The following is a 21990-nucleotide window of genomic DNA, read 5'->3' as shown; positions in this document are numbered from 1 at the left end:
GACTTGGATTGGTTTTTATTTCAATGATAACGTTGATTGAAAATTGCGTATTGAATTTTATTATCAAAATTGAAGACGTAACGGTCAAAAAATATTGAAAATTTAACGAGCAAGAAATATTTGAAAGTCTGACGGTCAAAATATATTTGAAAATCTAACGGTCAAAAAATATTTGAAAATTCAACACTCAAAGCAATTTGAAGATTTAACGAACAAAAAAAAAAAAAAATTTTAAAAATTAACGGACAAGAACTATTTGAAATCCTAACGGTAAAAATTTATTTAAAAAGTTAACGGTCAGAAAATATTTGAAAATTTAACGGTCAAAATAAGAATTTTTGATAAATTAACGGTTAAAATAAGAATTTTTGATAAATTAACGGTCAAAATATATTTAAAAAATTAACGGACGTAAAGCATTTAAAAATTTAACGGTCAAAATTTATTTGAATATTCTATTCCTATTACTATCCTGATTGCGGAGTTACCACCCTTCAGGCAGAGCTTGGATATGCTTTTAATCTATCCTTTCAAGTACTTATCCCGGCATAGAACTCCGTCGCCATCGATGCACCTTTCCCAATCTCCAATTGCTCCAATTAAAGCTATTCTCCACTATACAAAGTCCACGTAGCCCTTTCTGTGCTCATCCTCTAATCATATCTACTAATAGCTTCCAGGAATTCCACAAAAATAAACAAACTTGAAATCGAATTTCACAATATTATTATCGCAATACTAAGGCAAAAATCTTAATCAGGTTGTAAACCAATCATTTCCTTTATATTGATAAGCATGCTGATAAGTCCGCAAAAAATAGGCAACTGTCAGTCTTAAAAATTACTTTCAACTATTAAAAACAATGAAAAGTTTAACGGTTTTAATATTAACGATATCCGTCTATATGACAGATCAATCGTTCCTATATTCACCGAAAAATCTACCGAAAGTCAACACATCCAACACCAACCGTTTTATAGTTAATATAGTGGAATATTCATTTGTTAATGGAACAAAAACAGCAGGCAAATTTCGTTGTCTCGGCACTTTAATTCTTAAAGATTTTGTGCTTACAACAGCTAGTTGTGTAGCGAGACCTGATGATGTCCAAATTGGCATTCAATTTGAAACAATCAAGGAAAATGATAATGAAGTTGGATGTAAATTTATTAAGCACCACATTTTTAAAATTTTTAATTATACTTTAATTAATAAAATTTTTATTTTTAAATTCCTTGCTTATTTCCCACAAAACAGATTCGATCACGTTTGATGAGACGACAGTGTGGATGCACGATCGTTACCATATTAGCAATAATGAGACTAATAATGTAGCATTGATTAAGGTAAATGAATAATCAGTTGGGTAATTATGGATACAATCAAATTTTATTTTGAGGCAGTGTGGCACAACCTTTTTTGAGCCACGGCACTTTTTGATTGTAAGTCTCGACCAAAAGGTTGCCCACCACTGAGCAAGTGTGTTGCGGCACACAGGTTGTACAACACAGCACTAGTTTACCCCGACACATATGTTGCCCACCACTGCAGTACTGTGCCGTAGCACACATGTTGCCCACCTATGCATTAATGTTCCAAAGCACACAGGTTTCCCACCACTGGACTAGTGTGTCGCGGAACATAGTTTGACTACCACTGGAGTAGTGTGCCGTAGCACATAGGATGCTCACCACTGCACTCAAGTGTCGTGACACACAAGTTGCTCACCACTGCACTATTGTTCCGTGGCACACAGGTTGTTCACCACTGCACTAGTGTGCCATGGCACACTGGTTGCTCACCACTGCACTCATGTGCCGCGACACACATGTTGCCCACAATTGCTTCGAATAATTGAAATTATCTTAATTACATTAATAATTATATCTTGCAGTTCGATCCGCTATCTATCACGACATCTCCACCTTTATTCTCAATATTTAAGCCAAAAGCTCTTGGTAGCATTCCGAAAATTGCTGATGATTGCTACATCGTGGGAAGAAATGTTCACCTTGCAAGTCCATCGTTGGATCATGTATTTGTTATTGGACCAAGTTCATGTTATGGAAGTCCTGGAAATCAAGCTTATTGTACAATTTTTAATAATACTGATGCTGATGCATGCAAAGTTCTTCAAGGTGCACCATTAATTTGTGGGGATGATAAGATCGCTGGAATTGTATTGGGTGGAAAGGATATGTGTGTTAAGACTGGAACTAAAGCTCAATTGAGGTATCATTCAGTTGGTGATTTTTCAAAGTTCTTGAATTACTATTCAGTTGGACCAGCAACAACGACAACTCAGGAACCAACACCAAGTGCTGCTTCTATGTATAAAGTATCGATATCTGCATTTATAATGGTTTTAGTGTACTTTATGATTGAGTTGTAAAGTCTAGTAACTATGAAGCAGTACTTAATAGGTTTAATTACTTCTGTGACAAGCTATAAGGTTGTGCTATATTAATCAGAATTTTATATTCTTTATAAACTAATATGTTTACTTAAGTTGTGGAATCAAGCTATAAAAGTTTATCTATTGTACGCACTAAAATTATCAATTTGTGTTTTTAAGTACACATACATCCTGGTTATACTAATGACGTTTGATTTTTTAAAGTGACATTTTAGTGGAAGGAATTGGACTCAAAGACTAACTTCGCTGGACGGATTGATCAATTGTGATTCATGACCTCCAAAAGATGCGTCTTGAAGTTAACTCTTTCACTGACTACTGCTTTTCAATTCACATTACCCATAGTAATATCATGTCCACCGATACCTTCCTTGATTCTATGCCATCTGTGAGATTTATTGTCATCTATATAGCATAGGGAAAATCTACTAATTTATGAGATTCAGTCATCAGCCATAAGTGCTCAACAGTCACTGTCTGAGCTGAGTGACTTCTAAAGCATTTTGACTACCTTAACAAGTGTAGGTGAATTGCTGATAGAGTTTCCATGGTTGAATGATAGAGTATTACACCGAACGATTAAGAACTAGAGTTCGACTCCCACCAGAAGCTATCAATCCTCTGTCAGCTGATCAATCGTTACACTGGAAACGTATAATGATCGAACATCTGGTCCGAGTCTAGACATGACTCTGGTCTAAAGCGGAATTTCTTCGAATCAAGCTGTCCTAGGGTAGGATTTTCAGTCATTTCTGGACACTGTACTTTCTGTCTGTATGGAAATCTTTGCTATGCCTTGTATTGAATCCCTGCATTCCTAAATGCAATACAATACTCCTTTACCTCTACTAATAATGACAAAGTACCCTAATTCCACCAAAACATTTCAAAACAGAACAATATGTTATCTCTTATTGTGTTTGGCTATTTAGGATGATTATCTATATGATTCACTAGGTTGCCTCACACGAATAAAACCTTAATAATTACGTTTCAATTATTTTTGAAGTAGATTTCTTATCAAATAGCCTATGGCTGTCTTTATTTTTTGCACATTTATAATTCAACCTTATCGTATACATACATACATAAAACTGTATATGTAAGGCTATTTCAAGTAAATACATCTTGTGTTTATATTTAATATTACAGAGTTGGATACTTAAAAGTTATGATTGAGATACTGGCTTAGGAACAACCCAGCTCTGCTTAGCAGCATTACGACTATCTATAAATACTTTCATTAATCTTAGCGTTGGATATTCAAACATTAAGGCAAACACAAAAGCTACTGCAAATATTATACCAAAATCGCCAAAAAATTTGTGCACACCTCGGACGTCAGTAAAGTGCTGTGGCTGACGTAAGGAACTAAGAAGAACAAGTTGAATTGGTAGATGAAGTAAATATATGCAGTAAGACAGTTTGCTGACTGGAAGCCATAATGATAAGGACAAGAACTTCTTAATAAATCCAGCACAGTTCTGATGACAAGCTATGACGATCCATGAGATTGATAAGCACCAACAGACTCTACGGAAGGCACTGTAAATTGCATCAGCATGGATGGAATTGTCCATGTAATTTTCTTGCTGAAGTGGATATTGTCCAATGGCAACACCAAGTATGCCAACAGCACATAATGTCCAACACAGCGCCAATGTGTGCCTTGAAAATTTCACAACCTTTCCATCAAGTGCATATAGAATATATCCAGTAAATATTCCCATCATCCATGAATCAAGCCTTGCTGGAGTTGCATAGTAAGTGTATGCATCTTTTTCAGTTCCTCGTTTATCCACCAGTGCTACTCGAAATTCCTTCAGATACATAGCCAAATAGACATAAATCATGGCCAAGCTTGTTATAAAAAATATCATCGGAATCATAACTTTAAAATGCTTCCTAAATCTCCAAAGTGGATACAAAATGATTGGTGACAAAAAGTACAGCTGCATATCAACCAGCAAGTACCAACTATGTCCGAAGCAAAGTTGTTTGGGATTTACAAAATTCCCGACATAAAGTAACGTCGACCACCACCATTTTTGACAATAATCTGTTGCAAGCTTCTTAATCAGCATGTTCCATAATGGTCCATCAGACAAGTGGAAGTAGAAGGTTGTGACAAAGAATATCATAGCTGCTAGGGGGACAGTGATGCGGATGTAGCGTTTGAGATATAACATGATGAGATTGAGGCGTTTCCTGAAAGGGAATGGATTATCAATGTTGGTTCCTTAGGTGTAATCACAGCAGAGAGCAACCAGAGAATGGAGCAACCATAGCAGGAAGCAACCATAGCTGAGGCAACCTTAAGGCTAATCATCAACTTACGTCCTATCCAACTCCCTAAACACACTCATAGTCAGCAGCAAAGATGACATGAAGAAGAACGTATCAACACCCATAGTTCCAGTCAGTATAATTGTGGCTTGGATAGTCTTAATATATTCGAAAAAGACCAATGAATTAATAGTTGGAAGATTGTAGTAAGTAAGATGTGTATGACCAAAAACAATCCAAATGATCGTGATTGCTCGAATTCCATGCAGGAACACCATATCCTTGTCTGACAATGGCTTCATAGTCATTATGATCTTTGAGTTTGAGTAGACTGAGAATGAAGCGAATAGATGATTTACAGGATGACCAAGAATATTGCGTGAGACTTCATATGAACTACTTAAAATTATCAAAATTATGAGTACGCAGCAAATGGTACTAAAAAGGAACAATATTAGCTTGAGATAGAGCTAATGATCTGATATTTACTATTTACTTACACTGCGCTTATCTGTAGGGCATTGAACTTGAAATTGTCGCGTTTAACACTACAAAATAAGTCCGGTTGATATGAGGATGGTAGTTGTATATCCAACAATCGCAACAAAGTCGAGTTCCCAACTTCCAATATCTCATCGTGACTGCATGCTTGAGGGAAACAATATCCGATTCCGATATTCGCTTCCGATCTGAAAAATTTGTTAATTTAGGAATGGATCATAGTAATCTGTGACATAACTTACGAGTGTGGATCTGGTGCAAAGTAAGGCTGTACAGCCACGTCATTTTGGATTCTATGCTGATACGAGAACATCAGCAGGCAGTATTGTCCTTTAATATCACTAACAGCATTTGAATTGTGCTTAAAATTGATGCACTGATCGAAATGTCCAAAATCAAAATAATTTCCAGAATAAATTCCAGCAGGAAGCTTTCCCCATGAGTCTCTAAATTCTCGTGCCCACAAGAGTCCTTGATTGTAGCTATCCTCAATATGTTGATTCTGGATGCTGCACTGTGACTCACATTTTATGGAAGTTATGAGAAAAACTACAAAAATTAGAATTTTTCCAAAATATGCTTCCATTTTGGTGCTGTGTTAAACCTTGACTGAATTAAAAAATCAAGGTACTTCATTTTATACCTATCACATATCAAGGCCATTAAAGCACAATTTGGATGATAAGATGTAATAAAGTTCATTGCCTAAAACCATTGTTTTTGGACAATAATGCTTGATAAGTTTGAAATCAAAGAGGTGCGTATAGCCGTGACCAGAGATCGAAGTTGGCTCTGCATGATGTGTTTGGAAGGATGGCTATTAGCATAGGGAAGAAGGATATTGTGGGTAATGAAAAAATTAGGACATATTGGGTGTGGAGAGGTGCTTGACCCCCCAAAATCCTCACTGAACAATTCTTCAAAGCCAACTATGATCAGCTTATCTTGGCTGTTTGGACAATAATACATTTAAATGTGAAGCATTTTATAGCCACTCAATTAAACTGCAAACAAAGAATTTAAAAACTGCAACGAAATTTTATTACACTTTGTGTGTTGCTTTACATCAGTAATCTAGGTCAATTGCTTTCTTTTCGATAAAAACCGCGGGAAATTTTGATTGTTAAATTCAAATTTTTTTCGTAACGGTTTTTTTATAAAAATTTCAAAAAATTTAATTAATTTCACTTCCTTTCCAAAAATATCTTCATCAGCCTTATCGATGGATATTCAAACATCAAAGCCCATCCAAAAGCTACAATCAATGCCAATCCAAAATCACCTAAGGAATTATGTAATACTCGTAAATCAGTAAAATACTGAGGCACACGATGAGAACTGAGAAAAACAAGCTGAATAGGTAGATGAATCAAGTATATACAGTAAGACAGTTTGCTGATTGGAAGCCAAATTGAGAGTGACAAGAATTTCTTCGCAATTCCACCGTGATTCTGATGACATGCGATGATGATCCATGAGACAGACAAGCACCATGATATTCTACGGAAGGCACTGTAACTTGCGTCAGCATGAATTGAGTTCTTGGTGTAGTTCTCTTGGTGGAGTGGATATTGTCCAATAATGACTCCTAAAATTCCAATAAGGCACAGGATCCAGGCAACTGTCAAGAATGACCTTGAAAATTTGACAATTTTTCCTTCTAGGGTATACAAGATATATCCAGTAAGTATCCCCATCATCCATGAGTCAATTCTAGCTTGTGTTGCATAATAAGTCAGCTGATCTCTCATAAGTCCTTGCTCATCAAATAAAGTCACTCGAAATCCATTCCAGTAAAATATCAAGTACATGTAAATGACTGATGAACTTGCTACCAATAATATCAATGGAACCATCACTTTCAAGTACTTTCTAAATCTCCACAAAGGATACAAAATTATCGGCGATAAGAAGTAAAGCTGCATGTCCACTTGTAAGTACCAGCTATGCCCAAAACAAAGCTGTCCTGGATTGACATGATTTCCAATGTAAAGTAACGTTGTCCACCAATATTCCTGACAGAAATTCAGTGTTGAAGATCTTATGGACAAAGACCACAAAGGTCCGTCAGAAAGGTAGTAGAAGAAAGTGAGGATGAAGAGTATCGCGGCTGCTAATGGAATGGTGATGCGAATGAATCGTTTGATGTAAAGGAGTGGTATGTTGATGCGGTTCCTGCAGTTGATTAGAATTGGCATTATTCATACCATACTCGATATCGTATACTGTATACCCTAAATAGTATACTCAATATCGTATACTGTACACCCAAAAACGCATACTGTGTACTATAACCTGTACATTGTATCCTTTTTAAAGCATACGTTTAAGAGTATACTTTTTAGCGTATACTTCGAATTGTATACTTAATAGAACTTACGTCTTATCCAACTCCCTAAACACACTCAATGTAAGCAGCATCGATGACATCAGAAAGAAAGTATCTACACCCATAGCACCCGATAAGATGAACATAGCCGATATACTTTTGATCCATTCAAAGTAATACTGTGCATTAAAAACAGGAACTTGCCAAAAAGTCGTATATGAATGACAGACAACAATCCAAATGATGGCTAGTGACCGTATTCCATGTAGGAACATCATTTCTTTAGATGATGATGTCTTCATTGTCATGATGATTTTTGAGTTGGAATAAACAGAGAAGGAAGTAAGCAATGGTGATTTTGGACGATTCAGCATGTTGCACGCAACTTCATATCCAGTACTTAATATTATCAAGACAAGAAGAACTGAAAAAATCACACTGGAAAATATCAATAGTTAGCTACTCAATCTACTCATTTCTACTGAGAGTCTTATCTATAGCTACTCACATGGCGCTTATCTGTAGAGGACTTAGCATGAAATTGTCACGTTTTACACTACAAAATAAATCAGGTTGATAAGAAGTAGGTAATGATATGTTTGTCAAGGTCATCAATGTTGAATTGGCAATTCCGTGAATCTCATCATGCTGACATGTGCGGGGTATGCAAATTCCTAGTCCGATGTTGATATTGGGGCTGAAATTAGAAGTTTGAAGTATTAGATTACAGTTCTTAGGTGAAGGAAGATGCTGACAGTACTATCTGGTTCTAAACTCAAAATCTAGAGCTTCCTAACCTCAAAATCTACTTACGAATAAGGCTGTGGTGCGAAACTTGGAGCAATGCCATCTTCGCTGTCCTCAATATCATACGGAAACATCAGCAAGCAATACTGTCCTTGAATGTCACTGACAACATCAGAAAAGTACCAAAAATCAATGCACTGATCGAAGTGACCAAAGTCAAAGTAATTTCCAGAAAATATCCCGGACGGAAACCTCCCCCATGAGTCTTTAAACTTCTTTGCCCATAAACTTCCTTTATTATAGCTATCCTCAATATAATCATTTTGGATTGAACATGCTGTGTCACAATTAGATCGACTAATCCACAAAATGTTCAATAGTAGAATCTGACCTAGAAATGCCTTCATAACTTTATTGAGAATGAATGATAACTGAGTTCAATAAATCCAAACACTTCTCATTTTATACTTATATCATATCAATAGAAGTATAGCTGAATTTCCTTCTTATCTATTTCTATCAAAAACAAATTGCATGTGCTACGGTTATCGACCTGAACAGCCAAGATTGTTTTTTTGTTCATTCATTGCTTTATCTTGAAGGTCTTATGCAACGTAAGCAGTAAGAAAATAGTATCAAGGTTAGATTTTGCTGTTTATCACAGTCAATGAACTTCAAATCAAAATTAAATGTAGGAATGTAGGTTGCTTCTTATCGGTCATTGATAAAGAATTTTTATTCAATGAAACTTACCGGGAAGTGCATGATGATTTTGAGGACTTTTTATGGTCAGCCAGGGATGCAACTATAAAGTTTGAAGAGAGGACTGGCATCAACGACAAATTGACGCTGAGCAACAAACTGAAGCTGAGCATTAGACTGAAGCTGAGTATCAGAGTGAAGCTGAGCGTTAGACTGAAGCTGAGCGTTAGACTGAAACTGAGCACCAAAGTGAAGCTGAACTCCTAAGTGAAGCTGAACGCCAAAGTGAAGCTGAATGTTAGATTGAAGATGAGCTTTGAATGAAGCTGAACATCAAACTGAAGCTGTGCGTCATAATGAAGCTGAGCATCAAACTGAAGCTGAGTGCCACAACTGGACTGAAGCTGAACGTCAGGGTAACCTGAGCAGTTGATTGAAGATAAGCATGAGAGCAAAGCTGAGAATCGGAATTATACCAAGCGTAAGACTGAACGCTAGAACTTCACTAAGGAAACTGGTTTCCTGCGATACTAATCCCCGTTCATCCAACACCACTGACAAATCATTGACTCGATTTAAGTAAGCATTGAAAAAACACAATAAATTTATCAACTTCAAATTTTTATTAATTGAATCATTTATAAAGTCTCACATAAACTTTTTTTACAATAAAGTATCATCAAGTAAGGAAGATTACTATCTCGGGCAGAGTGGAATAAACAACAAAAAAAGAGTAAATATGCAGCATCGTTTTTTTTTGTTCTCACAATCGCCATAAAAAAAAAATAAAGTAGAAGAATCTCGACAGCATGAGAAATGCACATTAAATAAATAAATTCACAGTTTTTTCCTCTCCATTCCTATGTCTTTCTTACTTCCATTGCATAAAAAATTAAGTTGCCGTTGAAGTCAGGTTGCATTATATGCACAGAAGCATAAAAGATTGAGATATTTCATCTTCTATTATGCAAAGTTAATGTCTCTCGGATCCTTCTTACTTATAGTAAGTCTAATCGATGCAAATCTTGCAATTTAAAGATCCTCTTCAGTGTTGGTAGGCTGGAATTTGTATGAATTGTCAGTTTAGTGCTCAGCATCGACAGAATGATGTAGGCAGTAAATATTGGCATCTAGTTGCCTCTGATTTGACAGCATCTTGACTAAATCAAGCTTAGAACTGTATTCATAGATGATTACGATCTGCATCCAGCATAATCATCCAGCATACCAACACTGACTCTCTCGTTGTCTTTACGTGTCTCGACCTCCACTGAAGATAGATAAATGGTAATGCCTGATGGAAATTTGAGATTATTATAGGCATAAGCGAGTTACAGCACACAGCCTCATAGTTTATGTGAATTTAATAAATGAAGTTTGATTACTAAAAATAATTGCGCATTCACTAGTGACTGTAAGATAATAAAATTAATCTATTGATAATTTGTAGCAAAAATCCCTAGGAGAGAGAAATTCTCAGCACAACATTGTATTCAATTCAATTTCCAATTCATTCTCATTGACAGCATGCACTGCTGTACACAATGTTATATATTGACTTCTATTTGTTAGAGATTATTACGCGATTTGTCTACATCAGGTTAGCAGACAAGTACTGGAGTGAATGGCAAAAAAGTAACTAACTAAGCAGGTTCAATAGATTTTTATCAGCAAAAATATAAAAAAAAGTTTTTTCCAATTACATTACGTCCATTTCATATTTCTTTCTATTTCTCCTAGCACATGTTAAGATTTTTACGATTGTATTGTGAAAGATAAGGAAGCTTTATTTGCAATAAATAACAATGGCAAATAATCTTAACACAAATAGATCATTAATTTTGACATGTTTCGAATTGGAATATATGTTACTGCTGCTGTTGCTGTTACATTCACTTGACTTTGTAATTATCTTTGTTAACAACTTATTTGTTGCCTTCCTTGCCATTTGACTTTTGTTGGCAGAGTTGATTCGGAGTGGGAAAGATGCTGTTAAGCATCGACTTGAGTTCTACTGGCTATAACGTTTTTATGTCAAACTTAGACTGCTGCTGATTGTGAAATTTTTGGTAAGAATGTATTTTGGTTTTATCCAAACAAAATTTATACTAATTTACAACTGAAATAGCCTACTTTGCTAAGATAAATCCAATTGATTCATGATTGAAGATTTTGGAAGTTTAAGTTCGAATCTTATAATAATTGAAATCGTTTGATTTCATCAGATTGCCTTCACTGAAGATAATTTTTTTTTGGTGATTTTTTGCCTTTTTTACAATTTTCCTAAGTGCTGTTGTAAGGTTCTCATTTCAAATCTAAAATTGTAGGGTTCTCAACATTTTTCAAATATTTAAAATTCGTTATTTTCACCTGAAATTACCTCTTCAAAATATCATCTCAGCATCCACAACTCTGCGTCCCATATGCACTTGTGCCATTAATGATGTAGCAGCAAACAGCAAGTCGCGAATTGAAACGAGAGGGAGAAACTGTGCTGTAAAAATTATTAAACAGCAAAAAAAGCAGATCAACGAAAATAATGATTGTAAATAAATGTCAACATTATGCAAATAGCTATCAATTGATGCTATTTTAGTGCTCATGGTAATATAATTTTTTAATGGTAAATTGAAAAAAAATATAATATTTTTTATTGCACTATGTGGATTTTTTTTTTGTGCCATTCATTATGTATATATTCAAGGAATAGTCATTTCTATCCATTTGATCATTTTAGACAATTCAATAATAACGTAATTGTTTTATGACTTATGAATTGTCTCTTTCTTGGTGTTTATTAGATACATATTTTCGAATAATAAAAATAAATGCAACTTCATGAGAAATAAATGGCTCTTGATTGGCTAATAATTTTTTTATGTCCAGACAATTAATAAAAATATGCGAAAAAGTCATTGAATGTGAGTGGTTTTCATGCAATGAGAGTAATTAATGAGGGATGTGATTGTGAAAGTCTTTTAGAGGATTTTTGGATCATTGTTCCTTAATAAGTGACTGAAAGTGATGCAATCAGGAGCTGCTACTTTTTAATTGATTGCATCTGCAATTCCTTAATCTTATTGTCTATTAGATTGTCTAAAATATATTAATTAACAGTTTATAGTCATTAGTAGGGTTTGTTTAAAATTCTTGGCCTGTAGCTCTAGACAAACTATAAGGTACAGCCAATAACTTCAAGCCTGTGCATCTAATATGCATAAAATGCAGGCTTGGAATTCCTGGCGACTCTTAGACTTTAGTACTATTGCCAGTCAAAATGAAATTACTCAATAGACAAATGACAAGAATACTTGTTGAAAAATTTATAATATTTGTAGTTCGAATCCTACAATATTAATGTAAATCAATATTATCTCAGTAAAATTATACGATATTTTTTGCGAAATTTTCTTTTTTAGCATAAATTTGTTGATTTCGTCACTAGGTTCTATGTATCCATCATTTGCCGGCTGTTATTTCTTATATCACTTGGGATTAGCTTTGCTTAGCAGCAAGTTGATTTAGAAAATCCGTCTCAAATCCTTAATAACACAATATATCTCCTAAAATTAGAATCTTATTATACATCACACAAATCAGCATATGGGAAAAGTGAACGAATTAACCAGAACTAAATTAAATTCAGCGTAAATAATTAATAAATTTTTCCATCTATTCTAAGTCCATAATTGTACAATCTATAAAGTGAATTAAAGTCAATTTAGATTTTTATTGACGTACCGTAAGTAGATGTGTATATACACATTTATTGCAAATAAAGCGACGACAATCAATTTAGAAAAAAAATTCACCTGTAATTTGCCTGATAATTGTTTATGATTTTTCTTCCCTACTCGTTCTGAGCGGCTGTCTATACTGTATGTGCATAGAGATTTAAAAACTATATATATTAGAAGTGAAACTTTACATGTCAATGCCCATGAGATTTCAATAAATTATTTTTGCTATATTGTCAATTAGTGTGAGAAGTACAGTCATTGAAGCTTATCTTATCTTCCTTTGTTTTGATGTCGGAAACTTTTTAGTAGCGAGCTTACTTAACGGACTTGGAAATTTTAAAATTTTATCAAATTTTTTCGATATTTAATTGACTTTTTTGTGGGTGCTTTGATGGGGGTCGTTCATAAATGACGTCAAATATCCTTAAACTCATTATTAGACCTCATTCGGAGACGACCGCAGATCATTAAATTCACCCATTTCTTACCTTCTTAAAAATTACTTATGCACATACATTGGCTCTAATGGCGCCTTAAAATTTTGATTTATTTATATGTAATTCAATATTATAACTGCTAATGTGCATGGAACTGCAGTCAATGTAGCAAAAAAATAATATATGAATTCTATAATTCATGATTTATAACTCAATTAAATGATTATCATCAATTATTCCTATGCGCATTTCACTTAACATGTTCACTAATCAGAGTTTAAATCTATTAATGAAATACTGTGTATAAAGGCTATTATTATCATACCTAAATGCTGTAAGCATACATATAGGTACATGAAACACATTTGTGCTTAAATGAAGAACAAATTCATGGAGAAGTGAAAGTAAATTAATTGATTTTTATAGATTTAATGGGATGGATTAGTGATGTAGATTTGATTGGAAGTATTTGGATGTTTGAAGCTGTTTTGTCGTTGCTGATGAGCTGGATTTGAAGAAAATATCAGTAAATTAGTTCCTGGATCTTTATAAATAGTTAAAATATCAAAATTTAGTCTGATTTCTAATAAAATGATACGAAAACACGTGATTATGCAATTTTTGGGCAAAAATTAATCAAAAAATTGATGAATACTCACTAAGACATCCTGTTCTGTCGATTAATGTCCATAAAAATGACTTTCCAAATTGCTAAATTGCAGAAAAACTAAGAATTTGACAGATGCAGGATAAACAACTACGAATTTGTTTAGATTCAAATTTAAAATTCAAATGACCGTTGATAAACCGTTACAAATCCATCAATCTATTGCATTTCCATAATTGGAACTAAGAGAACTAACAATGTTAGCCCTGACTAACAATCCTTATTCAAGTCACAAATGCTAATTCGTCAACAAGGTGAAAGCAACTAAATAATAATAGTTCTTGTGATAAGAGATTTAGTTCCATAATCCCAAACGACATAAATTGATAAATATTCATCCATTAAAGATTGCAACAATTTAATTCAGTCAGAGATTATTAATATTAATGTATTGTACATTTATGTAAAACTATTTGTAAATGCAAATCTATGCATTAAGTTTAAAGACATAAATCCAAAGACATAATTCGATTAAACTTTCTTTCTATACGATTTGCAAGCCCATAAATTTTAAAATACTTTATTCGCATAGATATGAATACTAATAAATGATTCGCGTTTTCATTGAATATATGTGCATATACACATGTAATTGCAGCAATGGACTGTAATTGATTTTAATCGTTTTTCGATTAGTTTTGCTCCAACATCAATGATTGCTTATCAGACATTACACAACTCATGCATTCGATAGATGAAGTAAAAAATATGTTTTGCAAATCGGAAGGCAAATAACAACTAAAATCAATTAAATATCTCTATGATGCTGGTAGCATTACTAAATGATTAAGTACATAGAGGATATGTTTGAGCTATTCCATTACAAATAAATCAATTTTGGTCTGGAATTTTTTCGATATAATTGTTATTATATCTTGTTGAGCTATTTACATGAATGTGGATATAAAAATGCATGTAGAATGAATGAACACCTTTTATGTGATAACTTCCAAATTGAGAACTTGACCAACAACAAACCACCTGCATACCATAATGCATATTATGCATCTACCGTTTTCTATTTCTACAATTTCAAGAACTTAAATCTTGTTGAAAATGTTACTAGCAATTGAAAGTATGAACGAGGAATGAATGGACTGGAATAAGAGAGAGAAAAAAGTAGCTAAATCCTTTTTGAGAGGAGATGAATGTCCAGGGTTGGTAAGATGTTATGACTTCTGTGAAGTATGTTTTCTTAGTTGCATGCCCCTTGAGTCCTATAAATTTAGATTGCTGATTCCGCCCTGCATAACTCTTCCCACTGCCTTGGGGTAACTCTTCTCACTGTTCTGGAGTAACTCCTCCTTCCGCCCTGGGAATCTCTTCTCACTGCTCCGGAGTAACTTCTCCTACATCCCTGGTGTAACTTATCTCACTGTCTGAGGTAACTCTTTTCGCTGCCCTGGAGTTACTCCTTCCACCGCCCCAGGGTAACCTCTTTTGTTTCCTTTGAGAACAAGTAGATAATAACTTCTATGAATCTCTTCAACTCCAACTCTGAAACCGGCAATAACAGCGGCAATTTTCATATTCCTATGTACTTTCTTGCATTGTTTTTCTGTGTTTTTCATTACGTATGGCCGCATGTAAGTAAGCATAAAGAAATTCATTATTATTTCATAATTATATTGTTCGCGAATGATTCATAATTCATACAACTATTAAAGCTATTTAATGTGGCGCTGTTGTTGCCGCGTATCTTTATGTTCTCTCTGTACTTCAAAAGGATATTGCAAGTCGATCGATTAACAATCAGTAATTGCCATGCACCTGAAAACTCGCCTCATATATATGTGGAATGGATATAAAGGAAAGCAGGAGAAATAAGAAAGAACGATAGTCACACATAAAATTTATTATTGGGATTTGTTTTGTGTGTAAATGCAGCGCTAAAAGATCTTACTTCTGCGATATTATCAAAATAGCCAACAAGTAATGTAAGCAAGCAAAAGGTTGAACAAACAACCGCAGCTATCTCTCATCATTTGATTCCCAGCAAGTTCTTTCTTTCCTGTATTTTGCACTGCATAATATGTGCACATTCGCTTATTCTATTATGATATACCTGCTCCTGCTCTTGGCTGCCGTTTCAATGAAATTTTTTTATTATTTGTTTATCATCCAACAGTAATCTTCTTCTCTTTTAATTTTATGCTTACCATATTTTTTTATTTTTAATATTGCGGTTTTATTTTATTTTCTTTGGCTGCAAGCACTGATATGAATGTGTTTATAGCTATGCATATATTTGCTGTAATAATGTCTAAATAATTTTTCCTAACACAAACAATCTTAAATCATGTGGAAGAAATGGAAGTGAAATTTTCGATGTTTTATTGTGTTGTTGATATTGTCTTGAATTGAATTTTAATGGCTGTGGATTAAAAATGTGAAATATAATTAATGAGTTACTTCCTTGAATAGCACAAATCGATCCAAAATCTGGCACTGAGCCGCTATATCTCTGCCATGGTGTAGAATATCACATTCACAGCAGACTAGCCGGAGATTTTGATAAATTTACAGACTTGTGCTTTTCGGACTAAGAATGTGGAAGGCACAGAGTAAAGAATTGAAAAATCCGACTTCACTCCAACTTGTCTCAGGCTGCATGCTAGATTTGACGGCCTCAGACCAGAGTCAAGTTAGCCTGAGGTCGGATATTCGATCATTTCTACGCCATGTGCTTTTCGGAGATGCAAATTGAAGATAAGAGGGGTGGGTAGGGATGTTGGTTGGAATTCTCTAAACATGTGGTGTTGCAGAATTTTTGGATTAGAGATGTCCAGCTATAGGAGCAATATTTTTCAAGATCAAAGAAGCATCGTTTAGGCAACAGTCGTCGTTTTTTGTGAAGACGTGTGCACTACTTATTCCTAAGAGGATCCTATCTTCCTATTATAATCTGCCGATTTGACATCGATTTAATGGTAGGAAAACCAATCGGCAAGCGATATCCAACAATGAAGCCAGCTTCCAACAACATCTAAGTAGCATCATAGACCACTGATCAATATGAACAGCGAAGTAAACTAGCATACCAAAATTTACTACCTGAATTCAAGTTGTCAAATCCGATCATCCATTAAATTGAATAATCCTCCATAATAATCCAAAACTTAACACATTATAATCATAAACATGCCTCTGAACTCGAATGTGTAACAAAATATTCAATAATTTATAAAAATGAAAAAAATTCATACAGAAATCTATAAATTCAGTTGTCATGCCTACATTCATCCCATCTTATCTGCCTACAGTCTAGCCAGCGTTATATTAAACATTATCTTCCTTAATTAAAGTTTTCATCATAAGCTGTATGTTAATGAATAAAAAAGCATTAAAAATTTATGAGGAATGCTCTACGAGGTGGAAAAAAAAAGATATTTAATTAAAATCCGTGCATCAATTAGTAATGAGCTGAACAAAAATCCAGTTTCATATTACACTATATCATTTGACTAGCGAGTCGCAAGCTACATTATTCAATTTATTAATTTCCCATAAATAATATTATTCACTCGAATAATATAAAAAGCAGTCAAAATATTTTTTATTAAATAAATTAAGCTTTTAACACACCATTATTTTACATTATGCCTGTATGCTGATAATTTTCGATAGAAATCTGAACAGAAATCTTATAATTGCTTTGACTGGCGATCGAAATGGAAAATTTACGACACAAAATGTTTTCCACACATAATTCTGGTGCTGCTTGTATGTTAATCGATATACCGTGAACTTGAAAATACAAAATTATTGCTCATTTGGATCTTTTGCACTTGTCCAAAGTAAATATTATGTATCAACAATATTAATTTATTGTGTATTGGGTGACAAAATGACACATGAACGCAGCATAAAGTTGAGAAAGCTGAGAACGCAAATACATAAAATAAATAAAAGAAAGAAAAAAAGATGAAAGACCAACGATCGGCAAATAATTTATGTCTGTTGAGTGGAAGAAGTTCGATGACAAATTTATGAGCTTTTAATTTATTCTACAAATTGAATCGTGAGTAAATATCCAGTGCTCTATATGCTTTATAAGAGACGAGTAAATCAGTGTTACTGTTGAAAAAGAAAGGAAGCGGTGTATTGAAAAGATGTATGTGAAGGCTTTCACATAGATCAGGTAAGAGTTTAAGCCTTTTGTAATGGAATTTATGTGGATTAAATAATAATGAAAAGTATAAAGCTTAAGGATCAGGTTGCTATTGAAAAGTGATGATTGTCTTGTTTGGAGCTTATAAATGATGATGTGGATTGTCCTTACATGCTAATCTAGTAAGTAATATAACTAGTAATCCGTAAAATGCTTTTTGATTCTTCAACAATGCTTGCTTGTTTTGATTTTGTGAAATTTGGATGATTTTTAGCTTAAAATCTATAATGAAGAACTAGAAACACTTGGTTAATCAAATATTCAGTTCCAACTTGAAGAATACTTACTGAAAACTTGAAAAATTAAAGGAAGTTCCTCGATTTTCCTAATTTTAGCTGAAATTTGATCCTAAAGGGCTTTAAACTATGAATTTGCTTTCTGCAGGGAAATTACTATGAAATTTGAATTTTTTATTCAAATAAAAAACCGTTAAAAATTCGTTACTTCAAATTTTTAGCACTATTTCAACAATTTATGCAAAACAAGAAGCTATTATATCCAAAAACTTAGCAAATAGTCTATAACTTCTATCCAAAGCACTTACTGAGCCTCATAAAAATTCCAGCATATTTTTAGTACACAATAAATCTTATCCCTTCGCAATCTCTATATAAATTCCAACGATTTGTAAGACTTAACATCCAAGTATTACTTAACATTTGACTATCTCATGCCATGCCCTTTCATCACACAATCCATTTTCATTGTCACCTGAAAAATATAAAAAAAAATTAAGCAAGAGAGAAAAGAATTTTTTTTCGTGGTCAATAAATCACCATTGTTGTGAATCACGAAGTTATTGCTTGCTGAGTAGTGAATTCTTTACATTTTACTGCCAATATATTGACTTTACGAAAAAATAAGAGAGGTCTTGAAAGTAAGAAGTTGTTGCATATTGTTTATATTATAATAATTCATTTTTCACTATACTGCACTATTGACCTTATCAGGTTAAAGACTCGACTCTTTGGTGTGGAATAATTTCCCTCATCGTCGATGAAAGGAATTCTCTTTTTTGAAGAAAAAAAAAAAATTGCGGCATTGCTCTTTACACATGCACATATTTATTTATCTTTTGGACATTCATGCAATGTATTGCACCATTTTTTATTATCACGAGAAGAAAGGAACGAGAAGAAAGACTTTTCATTTTATGGAGTCAATTGTAGGTGATGTCTGGATGATGTCCATTGAAGGTTAGATGCTGTTCCTATGGATTCTCGAGACGGAGAACTTTAAAAGCAAAGAGCAGCTTTCATGATAAAGAAATACCAATACGGTACCTAAAAGTAGCATATTTGCCTGTTAGGTAGACTTAGACTTCCCGGTCTCAGATTTTGGGGAATTCCCTTGAAGTCTCGGTTCCAGTCTCGGTCCCGCCATGAGTCTCGGTATCGATAGTTTGTCGAAACCGACACTTCGGGAAACCCTACTCACTTTGTGATTCTGAGGATGTACTTTGTTGAAAGAAGAGACAAGGCAATAGCTGCGACTCGGATAACCGATGGCCAGGATGGTCTGACCTGGATTTCGGATGGTTTGAACAGGATTACTGATGGTCTGACCCAGATTATGGATGGGATTACTCCGAAAGCCTTAAATACAACTGACCGTACAAATCAAGTTTTTCCATGACCATTGACTTGATTATGTGTCTCACAGCTTTAGAGTCAAGTGACTTTAAGGATGCCTAGACCGACAATTCCAATAATCTTCAATAGTCTATAACAGTGGCGTGCAGTTTTGATCGAGGTGATCCGCGAAAAATAAAAGGCTGCCTACCGCTGATCTATAATCCTTAAGATAAATTAGCTTAAATCTTGGACACAATCGTTAGATGACCCCATATGTTGTCGCGACGATTACGAGAAATTTTCATTAAAAAAACCTTTTTTTTTTGTCTACATTGGAAGGTATTTGAAAAATTTCCGAGAGAACTCTGCACGATACACATTTTCTCTTGGCGTTTATGCAGTTTGTTACAAGGCGTTTAATGAGAAAAATTACTCTTTGTGTGTATCTTATTGCCGTTCATACAATAATCCCATATATAAATTTTATAGACTCTTTTTCCTGCAAATCTAATGCCATAGGTAAGTAAGATAGGTTGACATAAATGCATGTGTACTTAATGAATGTTCATTTACTTTATAATGGTCGTTTCAATTTGCTTACAATTAACAACTTGAATGCACTTTTACCTTTCTATTTTAGATGTAGTTCTCATGTAAATTGTAGATATAAATGAGGCATGGATTATGAAGAGCGCTATATGGTAATTGTGTGTTATTTTTCATTTGTTTTGTTGGATACTGTAAAAAATTGGAAGATGATTTTGTGTTTTGCATTCTCACAGTCATTTGCGTGCTTGGTAGTGGGATTAGGTTAGTATAGAGTGGTATATAGCTTCAGGGTTATGTAAATTGGAGGTTGGGGGTATAAATATTCAAATGCTAGAGAAGGTAATGTCTGGGAGGTTTTAATGCAGTGCGTGATGCTGTTCTGTGAAATTCATGTAGAGAATGAGTAGATTGTGTTGGATTTCCAGCAATGGATAGAGAAACATGGTTTAAGTGTGCCTTGTATCATGTTTCCAGTAGCCCTGGATAGCTCAGTGGTAGAAACATGCGACTGTTAATCGTATGTCGCGGGTTCAAGTCCCATTCAGGCCAAGTTGGATGGAAGTGTAATTTTGACTGATTGGACTTAAACATAACCTCAAAATCAAGATAAAGTCATGATTTATGGACAAATTCTGAAAAGATGATCAGCATTTGCTGTTCCTGATGACCTTTTAATAGTTTTTGATTAGAATTTCAATAAAATTCCAAATTCCAGCGTAAATTCTTCCATTAATTTAGTTCCCTTATCTATCTTGTACTATCACCATACCCAACAAAGTCAACCGAACCTCAATTAATTTCATATTTCCATCCACACATCATTCACAGCCAACAAAACTTAAACATAAAAATGAATTTCTCAATACACATCCTGAATCATGAATAACAATTGACCACCCTAAAAACAGCCAGCAGCAGCCATAAAACATAAAAACCTCAACGCAGCCATTCAAAAACCATGAATTAACATCTGCCTGTAAAATTTATTTGTACTCACGGTGCCAAATTTGGAATTAACTCATTAAAGTTAAAGAAAATTTATTTTATAATCATTTCAATTAAATTTCATTAATTAACTTATGTGGCCCTTTTGCTCGTTATTCAATTAAAAAAAGTTAAGAAATATTTTTTTATGTTTAATCATAAATTAAATTATTGAATAAAAAAAAGTTAAAATCAACATCAGAAAGCTTTTAATTTAATATCACATAGTTATTCGGATGACTTTTATGAGGATAAATAATGAATTGCTTATGGGATGTTTATGATGGTAAATGGCTATAATTGTGAATGTAATGAAAAATGATGAAAAGTAGAAAAAAATCACCATTTAACGAAATATTGAAATCTTACTTAATCGATAAGGATTCGAACCTAAGACCTCATCATCGTTTATTAGATACTAGCTTCTATTCTAATTAAGCTTTTAAACTATTGAATCATTCAGTTCAAGAATGGATATTAGCGCAATATAAGTTTCAAATTGGAATAATCATCAAGACACATAAGGATCGCGTATACTTATTACATAACGCTTTCAGGAGGAGAGTAAGGAGGGGGAGGTTCAAAAAGTTCATTTATCGTGATGCGTAATAAGGCTCCAAAGTTGATGTTTGACCTTAAGTTCCCTCATTTTAAACTAAATTGAGGATTTTAGCAGACAATATGGATTGGAAGGGTGAGGAATTGAAGAGAGGAGAACTGTAAGGAAGGAGGGATTGAATTGGTTGTGGGGTTTGAATGGATCGCAAAAATTTAAAGGTGACTTTAGGATTTCTTCGCCAAAAACCTTAGTAAATTAAAGAACTTTTTCAAAAACGAGAATGTGGAGTTGACCCCTTTACCCTGCTTGACCCCTTCTCCTGCTTGAC

At 33.9% G+C, this 21990-nt stretch overlaps 3 protein-coding genes across 3 annotated transcripts; 1 reads left to right on the top strand and 2 right to left on the bottom strand.

Annotated features, from left to right (window-relative positions):
- The first annotated feature begins 821 nt into the window (after positions 1–821).
- LOC139093383 (snake venom serine protease KN13-like) lies at positions 822–2550 on the top strand. The gene is made up of 3 exons (XM_070644088.1): positions 822–1160; positions 1258–1346; positions 1895–2550. The coding sequence occupies exons 1-3, from the start codon at positions 863–865 to the stop codon at positions 2390–2392; spliced, it is 885 nt and encodes a 294-aa protein (XP_070500189.1). The 5' UTR covers positions 822–862; the 3' UTR covers positions 2393–2550.
- An 899-nt stretch (positions 2551–3449) lies between these two features.
- On the bottom strand, positions 3450–5801 carry LOC139093382 (nose resistant to fluoxetine protein 6-like). The gene is made up of 4 exons (XM_070644087.1): positions 5446–5801; positions 5203–5391; positions 4754–5140; positions 3450–4624 (listed from the first exon to the last, which is right to left on the bottom strand). Exons 1-4 carry the CDS (start codon positions 5787–5789, stop codon positions 3586–3588), a joined length of 1959 nt encoding a protein of 652 aa, XP_070500188.1. The 5' UTR covers positions 5790–5801; the 3' UTR covers positions 3450–3585.
- A 586-nt stretch (positions 5802–6387) lies between these two features.
- LOC139093329 (O-acyltransferase like protein-like) lies at positions 6388–7840 on the bottom strand. Its single transcript, XM_070644011.1, has 2 exons — positions 7584–7840; positions 6388–7243 (listed from the first exon to the last, which is right to left on the bottom strand). The coding sequence occupies exons 1-2, from the start codon at positions 7838–7840 to the stop codon at positions 6388–6390; spliced, it is 1113 nt and encodes a 370-aa protein (XP_070500112.1).
- Positions 7841–21990: the final 14150 nt, after the last annotated feature.

The sequence above is a fragment of the Chironomus tepperi genome, unplaced genomic scaffold, assembly GCF_022539635.2.
Source record: "Chironomus tepperi strain 1889 unplaced genomic scaffold, CSIRO-AGI_Ctep_v1 contig_335, whole genome shotgun sequence".
Taxonomy (NCBI): Eukaryota; Metazoa; Arthropoda; class Insecta; order Diptera; family Chironomidae; genus Chironomus; species Chironomus tepperi.
The sequence above is the reverse complement of the archived record's forward strand: the minus strand, read 5'-3'. Positions and strand labels throughout refer to the sequence as shown.